General features: G+C 37.9%; 1 protein-coding gene across 2 annotated transcripts; it reads left to right on the forward strand.

Moving 5' to 3' along the window:
• The first annotated feature begins 6,721 nt into the window (after positions 1-6,721).
• LOC131690336 (DIS3-like exonuclease 2) lies at positions 6,722-10,856 on the forward strand. 2 transcript variants are annotated; one of them, XM_058976037.1, is made up of 4 exons: positions 6,722-6,898; positions 6,959-8,098; positions 8,169-10,310; positions 10,369-10,856. In XM_058976037.1, the coding sequence occupies exons 1-4, from the start codon at positions 6,890-6,892 to the stop codon at positions 10,621-10,623; spliced, it is 3,546 nt and encodes a 1,181-aa protein (XP_058832020.1). In that variant the 5' UTR covers positions 6,722-6,889; the 3' UTR covers positions 10,624-10,856. The 2 variants fall into 2 exon arrangements, with proteins under 2 accessions (XP_058832020.1, XP_058832021.1); XM_058976038.1 differs by having other exon boundaries at positions 6,722-6,853.

Raw genomic sequence — 10,856 nt, forward strand, 5'->3', positions numbered from 1 at the left:
GATCGACTGAATTCGCGTTTGGCTGTCAGAAAACGAATCCAATCGAACATTGCCTACCCTTATAACATTGGACGTGTTGTCATACAATGCCGAGGCATACGTTGCCAAAAATGCTGTTTTCTCTCCGCAGTTCTCTTACTGGAGTTTTTCTAAGAAAGATTACGTCAAAATAAAGAACAAAAATTTCCCCAGAGTTCTGAACAGGGTTTTCATCAGAATATTTGACAGAATTTCACTATAGAAACAAGAGCATCGGATCTCAGCAGCATATCATCCGAAACTTGAGTAAGATTCTACAAGAATTTTGAACGAGTTCTGAACAAGTAAATATAGACATACGGCTAACCCTAGAACGGTTTGGTGGGCTACATTTCTACCCCAGAGTTATTTGCAATCCCTGTTACGGTTTATTTTAACTACAAGTAATCTTTATCATAAATCAATTTGTTTATTGAATTTTCATAAAAGCTGGTGCAACATATTTGTTTCATTTGACCAACAGTGCCAACTTAAAGTTTATCAAACCACGTAATCATTGTACGTACCTGTGTTTACTAGTGATTTTTCCTTTGGCATCAGCCAGAGAACCGCTCCCACAACGGAGAAAAAAGTAGTTTTTTTTAAAGAGCAACAAATCTTCAAAATTTCTCGTTTTTTCCAACAGCTCGTCGACTTTGCGTCTTATTTGAAGTTCTGAGCTACTCAAACTTAAGAGTTGCTCTCGGTCGGCAATTTCGTTTCTTTTCTTGTCAGACTTCATTCCCCAACCCAGTAGCAATGAGATAACTTAGATCATTAGCTATTCATATAACTTGAATATGCTATTTTAATTTTATTCATATTGACCGCGCAAGATTCAAACCTATGGGATATCACTGAGTTTTAACATGAACTTTTAGTAACATTCATATCTCGACAAACATATGATTACGGCCTAAAAGCCAACTGTCAAAATCCACTTTGAATGGAAATTCCAGACAAACCGTTACTTGTCGAACAACAGTTTATGAAAGAGAAAACTTTTCTCTTTCATTTAATACCAACATCTGTGATTGGCGTGTAACGGTTTGTCCGGAATTTCCATTCAAAGTGGATTTTGACAGTTGGCTTTTAGGCCGTAATCATATGTTTGTCGAGATATGGGTTCATTTAAATTTTACATAACTAAGCGAGTTGCGATCTATATGAGAAATCTAATAAATACAAAAGACATTTTCATTTCAGTGTACACTGAGCGGAATTGCTACATCCATATTATATGACATTCATATAATTCAGCGCTATTGGAGTTTCCAATGATTGCTATATTAGACTCTCAATGGCATATCAAACTTATATGGTTATCATGTTAAAAGTTGCATTCCTCTCAAATTCAATTCTATTAGATTTCCATATAACATTTAAATTCCAGTGTCAGACCCAAATCTATCAGCGCACTTTATAATAACTATCTGATAACTATCATATTAAAAACATTAGGCGATCCTATGAAATGCATGTGAGTTGTGACACTTTGTTAAATATATATAGAATGTTTAATGTGTTAAAGCATATGATGGTTTATTAAATCTATAAGAAATGTTACTTATTAAGATAGCTTTTTCCACGTAACAATTATATGAATCTCCAATGATTGTTTTCGGATGTGTTCCGAAATAATGCAGTCATTATCTGCACTGTAATGAAACAACTGCAATCTAAATAAACAAAAAACCTTAAATATTTAATAATTCAGAACATATTTGTACATATGTTACGTTTGGTTGAAGAAAATTTTTGCAGTTTTATCGACGCTCCAAAGCTTTCGCATGCGATAGCATGAAACGCGTGCGAATAATTATAACATTAGAACCGTCCACGGAGAAAGAAACCAAAACATTATTTTCATTAATAATAATACCAAAGTCCATAAACGAAAATTATGCTTGTATTACGCAACCTTAAAATGGGTATATCGACAAATGTTCAGAGATACTAAAAGGTTTTCATTATATTATATTATTTTTGGAATGTCGTATTTCGAAGAAGAAATGAATAATAATAGGGAAAAGATCAGTTGACAAACAATACTTGAGTTTCAGTTCGATATATTTGTTAGGAAAGCTTACTTTCTTACTACATAGTTCATTCCAAATTTCTGAATTTCGCTATAGATGCCGGCAATGGAAAATATTAAAAGATTCTTTGTTTTATGATTGGACCCTGATAAGGGCTAATATAAACAAGATAATAACTCGATCCCCCACCCCCAAACTTCCAGAATATGTAAATTTTCGTTGTTAATTAACACGACACAAACAAATGATTCTACTACAGCATTCTTTATTGATCAACGCTGAACACACAAGTTATGCTCTACGAACCATATCCATATTCCATCAAATAACAGCATAGAAAGAGTACCGACCCAGTCAAGCCATTCGGAATTTGATTCGGAATCCTGAATGGAGTCAGTATGGATTCCAAATCAAATGCAACAACCGTTTCTGAGTCGGAATCGGTTGTTGCATTTGATTTGGAATCCATAATGACTCCATTCAGAAATCCGAACCGGTTCCGGAATGAGTTTAACTGGGGAGTAGTGCACTGTCGTTCTACGCATGATTGTCTCAGATTTATGGGGAATCCCATAGAACATGAAACAATTCTGCTTATAGCGGCAGTGTATGAGTGGGAATTTATTTTCCAAAATACGAAATGAAAATTTCAATTCTAATACTTACGGGAATGGTTTTGTGGTTCTAATAAGGACAATTTTTTAAGGACTAGTGTTTCATACAGCTCCTTGCTTCCTAACCAATATCAATGCGGTTTTTAACACATCTCATGGCAGGAGCAATTTTGAGAGCGCCTTTGGTTAGCGGGGAGCATTCCTTCTAGGAAATAACGAAGCGAGGGAATCCCGCTTATGTTTCTTATGAAATCTAGCGCAGGATTTTGATAAAAAATTCTTTCCGGTTTTTGACACATTTTTTCTTTGAACTCTTGCTATTTTGATGTTATCCTACTCTATCAGACCTGAACCGGATTCAATAGACCTTTCTCGTCAAGAAATTTTATATGCTGGAGCACTTCCTTTTTTATCCCCGATTCATTACTGCATATTGCCGCGATGATTTGGTACCTCTAGGATAATCAACCAATTTGGGACCCCTAGAGGAAGTGAAATTACGTTAACTTCAATAATATTTGCTTGCATGTGTTTTATAATGCAATACATGCACGAGTTTGCTCCAAAATTACTGTTCTTGAAATAAAAATATCAATGGATGTTTTGTATATTGACACAAGCAGAAAAAAATATTGTAAAGGAAATCAATTCTTATTTCATATCAAACAAATTTTCATGTTATATATGGGCTAACCAAATTTTGGATTAATTATAACCAATTGAATTGTCAGATCAATTTTTCAGGTATCGTTAAAACAAACATAATTTTTGATTGAACCAAAAACAATTTTTATTGGAACAAACTTTGTCTACTATTAAAGTGAACGAGAGTTTCATACATACAAGTTACAGCGATCAATATCATTTGCTTCAATGGATGTTCCAACAAAATATTTGTTTGAAATATTTTTTTCTTATGTCCACCTCAACCCGAATGTTTATAGTTTCAATAAAAAATAAATTGTTGCACTTAAAGGATCAGTTTGAAACAATTACCAAATATATTGGGTTAAAAAAAACTTTGGATTAAGTTTTTATATTCACTTCTAACGCAATTTTCTTTGATTTAATAAGAAATCAACATTGTTTTAACTCAAGGACCATTTTAATTAAAAAACAAATCAGTTGAAATAAAAGTTTATTTTGCTTGGTGGCTCAATGTAGAGTAAAGTAATTAGGATTGAAAATATTCGTACACCATATATCACAGCCTGACGACACTAAGTACACGGACGTAGCGAAGGTTCGGGCCAGCGGATCACTCTTAATTGTTACATACATGCCCAAGAAGCTACTAAACAGGTCGTTGACAGTAGAGCGATATTCCTTGCTTGCAAACAGTACAGCAACTGGCGCTTCAAGAGTCGAGAACTGGCAGAGAAGTCGATCAGTTGGGTTAACACCGACATCTATAGCGGATCCTCGTCCGAGCGCTGCTGGGTGAGGGTTGCAATTACACATAATCAACATTTCCTGGATTCGTTTGGACATTTATCGCTGGCTGTCTAGAGACTTGAACGTAACGCAGGCAGTGTGAGTTCCAAGTCGGCGATATAGGTATCTTTCGTCCATACTTACCGAACGCGAGTGGACACTCCGACTACGGTGGCTACTGAGTGATGCTACCTGTTGATCATAATTGGCCCCTTGAGCAAATACCTGAAATTTGAACAAATTTTATCGGACCACACTGTCCATTCAACCCTTCCGATATTTGATTCACAATTCCGGCCGACTTTTGCGGAAATGATCCAGGATACCGAATGGGTAAAACTTATGCTGAATTGTACTCACATTTTCCTTAGGCTCGCGATCTTCTCGATGAAAAAGGTTTCAGGTTCTAAAAAATCCGACGCGTTCTTTTTCCTAACTGAGAAGAAAGCGAAATCTTCGAAAATGATATTTCTTTTCAGCATGAATTTTTTACATTTCGGACTCTTCCATAATAATTTAGATAAAACAGTAGAAAAAAACCTTGTCAAACACCAAAAAGGCATAATACCAAATCAGACAAACTAATAGAATCAATAAAAATATTACAATTGCATATTTAAATCTAATTTGAAAATGTCCACAGCTTCCTTCTTTCTATCATTGAAATATGAAACGTTTTCGGTGATAGGTATATCCAAAACTGTGGATTCTGTTTAATTTTAAACAATTACGGCCAATTTCTTCACTTGGATGAAAACCGGTTTTCGTTGAAAACCGGTTTTCGGATAATTGGCTACCAGCACCCCAAAAACTGGTTTTCAGTGAAAACTGGTTTTCATCCAGTGAAGAAATTGGCCATTAGAGTAGAACTAATGATATTGAAACTTAATAGACTACCCAAGCATTGTAATTATTGCATCAAATCAAACAAATGTAGAGAAGCCTGGCAGTGCAGGAGGCAAATACATTAACAGGGTCCAAAATGTATAGGGTCCAAAGTGTATAGGGTCCAAACTAGGTTGGTGTCCATTACTATTGAAAGCATCAAAAATAGTGCGAACTGCTCATTTAACCCCATATTCTGCATTCCTAATTTGCCTTGTTCCCTCATATTTTTACACCATTTAGAGGAATTTCCTGCGGTGAATACTAAAATAAAGTGCTTCGCTTTGGCCATTTCAGAAGGATCCGCCTGACTTTCTTCTGAATATTTGATTAGCAAGAAAAGCTCAAAATCCTGAGCACAATTCTGAAAAGGTTAGAAAGATTACGTCAAAATAAAGAACAAAAAATTCCCCAGAATTCTGAACAGGGTTTTCATTAGAATATTTGACAGAATTTCACTATAGAAACAAGAGCACGATTCCATCAAAATTCTGAGCAAATCATAATATTTATTGTCTCCAACAGCACTCTAAGAAGCTTTTCTTCATAAAATACTACCAGAATCGATCGGAATTCTCAGCAGCATATGATCCGAAACTTGAGTAAGATTCTAATAGAATTTTGAACGAGTTCCGAACAAGTAAATACTTACGGCTAACCCTAGAACGGTTTTGTGGGTTATATTTGTACGCAAGAGCTATTTACAATCTCTGTTATTCCGTTACGGTTTAACTACAAGTAATCTTTATCAAAAATCAATTTGATTAATAAATTTTTATAAAAGCTGGTACAACATATTTCTTTCACTTGATCAACAGTACCCACTTAAAGTTTGTCAAACCACGTAATCATTGTACGTACCTGTATTTACTAGTGATTGTCCCTGTGGCATTAGCCAGAGAACTGCTCCCACAACGGAGAAAAAAGTTGTTAAAAAAGTAGTTTGTTTTAAAGAGCAACAAATCTTCAAAATTTCTCGTTTTTTTTCCAAAAGCTTGCGTCTGATTTCAAGTTATGAGCTACTCAAACTTAAGAGTTGCTCTTGGTCAGCCATTTCGTTTTTTTTTTTCTTGTCAGACTTCATTCCCCAAACCAGTAGCAATGAGATAACTAATATCATTAGCTAGTCATATAACTTGAATATGCTATTCTAATTTTATTCATATTGACTGCGCAAGATTCAAACCTATTTGATATCACTGAGTTTTAACATGAACTTTTAGTAACATTCATATGGGTTCATATAAATTTTACATAACTAAGCGAGTTGCGATCTATATGAGAAATCTAATGAATACAAAAGACATTTTCATTTCAGTGTAGTCTTCACAGCCTTTCAAATCTCGAGTACTTTTTCAAATGGACGTAAGTAACATTGAGAGCCTCTCTTTGTTTACTTTCTCTTTCGTTTATTACGACGTCATTACAACACTTTGTACTAATTTTCCAGTACATATCGAAAGCCGACGGTTTTTACTACAATATTATGCAAAGAGTAGAGTAGTAAATGTTGAAATGGCCGAGTAATGAACAGAAGAGAAAGACCTCAAAGAGAATCTCTCATTGTTACTTACGTCCATTTGAAAAAGTACTCGAGAAATGTCTTCAAAATGAAAACATGTCTTCACATCTGGCATCGCTGCTCTTGTAGGCTCTAGTTTTATGACAGTTCTCTCCCAAAATGGGCTAAAATTTAATTTAATGTGTCTTTCAGATGTATTGTACTATACCTTCAGAGCACTTTTTAGAAAACTTCCACGTTAAATACATATTATTCAGTATAAGTGAATAACTTTTGTATAAAACGTGTTTTAGTATTACAGGAATTGTTGTCTATCTAGATTTTCTAGTTGATAGTTACAGGTGGATAAGTATTTGAAATATTTGCGTACTTGTTTCATGGCACTGGTACGTGGCCAAAACACCTATGGTGAAATACTGCATAGATAACCAATATCTTGTTCCCAGACAACATCCGACGAAGATTTTTTTCGCATGATTCGTGAAGAAATCAAAAATAAAACGGCAAAGATGCTTAAGGACACTGAACCATCCACGGATCCTCCTCTGGAGGAAAATGAAGGTCCTCCCGGTCCGTCAGCGACCGATGCTAGTGAGATTGATGGTGGGTTTGAGTTTGTTCCACTGACACCGGCTAAACCAGTTGATGCGAGAAAGAAAAATCAGGAAAGCGTAAAGTCTCCGCCAAAGGCGGCTAAAAAAACGCCAAAAGCATTGCAAAAAGAGATAGCTAAAAAGCTTGTTAAGGTAAAAGATTTACTGCAAGCCAAGAAAATAGAGTGTCAAAAACTAGATGGTTTGCATGGTGAAAATGCACCAAAGCCAAATCCTGATAGTGCAAAACAGAAAGACGATTCGGAGGACGAGAGTGAAATTACAGATTCCAATCACACGATAGAATCCTGTAAGGGTTCTGACACCCAGCAAAAGCCTAAAGTTAATCCAGCGATTCAAAGGGAATTTGATACTGACAAAGAAGCAATACTGGCGAAAGTACAGGATGTTAAGCATAAAATGCGACAACTAAATTTATACTCCCCGCCCCCCGAATTAAGTACCTTGGGTGGTCCCACCAAAACAAGTGTAAGCACTTCTACTGTATCTAGTACCTCGGGCAGCACAGGGTCTAAAAAACAAAAGACTTCAGGAATAACTGAAAATGCAATTAAAAAAAGTGATAGCACACCCACCGTGTCGGGTGTATCCGCTAGCACAGGATCAAAGAAGCAAAAAGCAGCGTCCAAAGCTTCTGGACAATCGCAAAGTTCTAAGAAACTAGTGACGACCGTGTTCAAACTGCCATCGGCGGAAGATTTGCTACTGCTGACGTTGCTTCCGCTCAGTTCTCAACAAAGAGATGATTACATTGAAAAAATTGGAAAGGAACGATCGTTCTTGGTTCCAGGAAAGAAGAAAAAGGGGTCTATGGAAATCGATCCAATGTGGGTACCGTTAGCCAACGAGTTGAAATCTCGTGCTCTGACCCACGCCTACGGGCGCCAGTGGAAGGAATATCAGTCGGAGGACGGCATCAGTCGGCCGTTCCTGGCCGTTTCAAACTTGGAAAAGGTTCAGGATGCAAAAAAGGTATATGTAGAGTGCTTGAAGATACAAAGATCAACATTTTAAAGCGAATTCTTCAAACTTCTTTTTCTAGATTCGCCAACCACGCATTTTCGAGGACGAGGTATCCTATTTGTTAAACAACGGGAAAACAACCGAGAAGAAAGACTACAAACAGGAGTTAACACTGGAGAATGTGTCGAAGGCGGAGCACAATGGTTTTCTAACCGAGCAGAACAAAACCGCGCTAAATCAACTGGTCGAGCGGTTGGTTGTCGAAGGTGTTGGATATGTTGTCGAGGGAGTCCTGCGGGTAAATGGGACCAACAATGCGCAGGCTTTTGTGGATGATCATACCCGAGAGGCGGATGTGTTCATCAATTCTATTTTGCTACGTAAGTGTGCTATGGATGGCGATTTCGTGAAGGTGTTTGTGAAGCACGGTGAAGTTACGGACGTTTCTGATAGTGCTAGTCTGCCCAGAAGTGTTGACGAGATCGACGATGGCGATGGTCAGCTGAAATTGATTGCTCAACAAGAGAGACCCAAGAACAATTGGGGCTTTGTGGTTGAAATTTTGGAAAAGCGGCACAGCCGCTCGTGTGTCGGATCATTTATACCGAGTGCGCAAGCTAACAACGAGTTCCTCAAGTTTGTCCCTAGAGATTCGAGGATACCCGTGATGCGGGTAAACAAACAGAATTGGCCAGAAGCTCTATTCAAGAAAAAGTCGAAAGATATTGAATCGGTGATTTATCAGGCGGAGATTATCGAATGGAAGAACGATATTCCGATTGGTACTATTGTGAAATCAATTGGACTGTGCGGAGAATTGGAATCCGAGAATCAAGCAATATTGATCGAGTATGATTTGGATGTTTCGCCGTATTCCGATGCTATCATCAATAGTTTGCCTTCGTCGCCATTTCTAATACCAGAAGAGGAAATAGCTAGAAGAGAGGATTTGCGTGACGAGTGTGTATTTACCATCGATCCTCTCACCGCTAGAGATTTGGACGATGCTCTCAGTTGTAAAATGTTGAAAAATGGCAATTACTTGATAGGAGTGCACATATCGGACGTGTCCTACTTTCTACAGGAAGGTTCAGAACTTGATGAACTGGTCAAACTTAGAGCTACCTCGATTTACATGGTAGATAACGTTTATCATATGCTGCCGAAACCTCTGTGTTTCCTTTGCTCATTACTGCCGGGTGAAGACAAAATGGCCTTCTCTGTGTTTTGGGAAATTACCCCCGATGCAAAGGTTCTAAACACCCGATTCGCTAGAACTGTGATCAATTCTTGTTGCCAACTTGCCTATGAACATGCACAGGTTATGTTGGACAAACCGAACGAAAACCTCAATTCGGACGATTTTCCGAAAATGTATCACGGTTACACAGCCAACTATTTGAGCCGAATCGTAAATTTACTGCAATCGATTGCCGTTCAGCTGAGAGCTCGTCGAATGGAAAACGGCTGTTTAAGGATCAACCAACCAAAACTGTCTTTCACCCTAGACCCCAGTAGTGGAAAACCGACCGCATACAATGTGTACGAGCTTCGAACAGCTAATCAAATGATCGAAGATTTCATGCTTCTTGCAAATGCATCAGTAGCCGAACTCTGCTACTCAAAGTTTGCCGATCTAGCGATACTGCGAAACCACTATTCGCCATCAGAAGCTCAGATGAATGGCGTAGCTAAAGTGCTCGCAAAGCATGGTCGCACGATCCGAGTCGAATCGTCAAAATCAATCGCCGAATCGCTTGAAGCCATCATTGCCAGCTGTCCCCAACCAGACGCAGCTCGTGCGGTGTTGAATGTTATGCTCGCCAAGCCCATGACCCGTGCACGCTATTTTTGCTCGGCCTTTGCATCACACGAGGAAGATTTCTATCATTACGCACTAGCCATTCCAATGTATACGCATTTTACCAGTCCCATTCGACGATATGCCGACTGCATGGTTCATCGAGTTCTGTCCGCAGCATTAGAATTGACTGATCCACCTAGCCGAACGCCAGAGGAGCTGGGCAAACTTACTGGTATCTGTAATATAAAGAAATACAACGCTAAACTGGCGGGCGATGCCAGTTCGCTTCTATACTTTAGGCATTATCTGCAAAACGTTGGTAGCATTGAAACTGAAGCAGCTGTTATGGACATCGCTCAACATCACCTTGAGCTGGTGCTGATAGAAACCGGACACGTGATTAGGATTAATCATAAGGTAGTATAGACGGACAGATTTCGAAAATCCACATTATCATTTTTTCTCTGTTACACAGCGATTGACTAAGTCACTCGACATCAAGGTGACTGAGGTGTCCAACCATACACGTCACTGTGTCTTCATTCCGAGGGATACAAATATTCCTTCGGCCAACATTAGTCTATTCTCTAAGGTGCGCGTTACGGTGGAATTGGTGAAGAATGTCATCACAATTACCAGCGTACTGCCTTTGGCAACTTCGACTACGGAGTTATCATCGGACGCGATTGCTGGTGTAAGCAAGTGTCCGTTGGAAAGCAGCGATCAGTAACCATATTTCGAGTAACAATCTACTATATATTTAATTATTTTTTGACAGTTTACAATTATGACATCACTCGGTTCTTGCGATTAACCCTTTTACGTATACTTTTGTCGGTTGGCAACATACCGAATTAAATGTTGTTTTATTACTAAATTTTACATTGCATTGATTTTGTACGATTTGTTACGATTTTTGAACTCAGTTCACAAACCTTGATAAAATAAAAATGATGAATTATG

This window comes from Topomyia yanbarensis, chromosome 3, assembly GCF_030247195.1.
Source record: "Topomyia yanbarensis strain Yona2022 chromosome 3, ASM3024719v1, whole genome shotgun sequence".
NCBI lineage: Eukaryota > Metazoa > Arthropoda > Insecta > Diptera > Culicidae > Topomyia > Topomyia yanbarensis.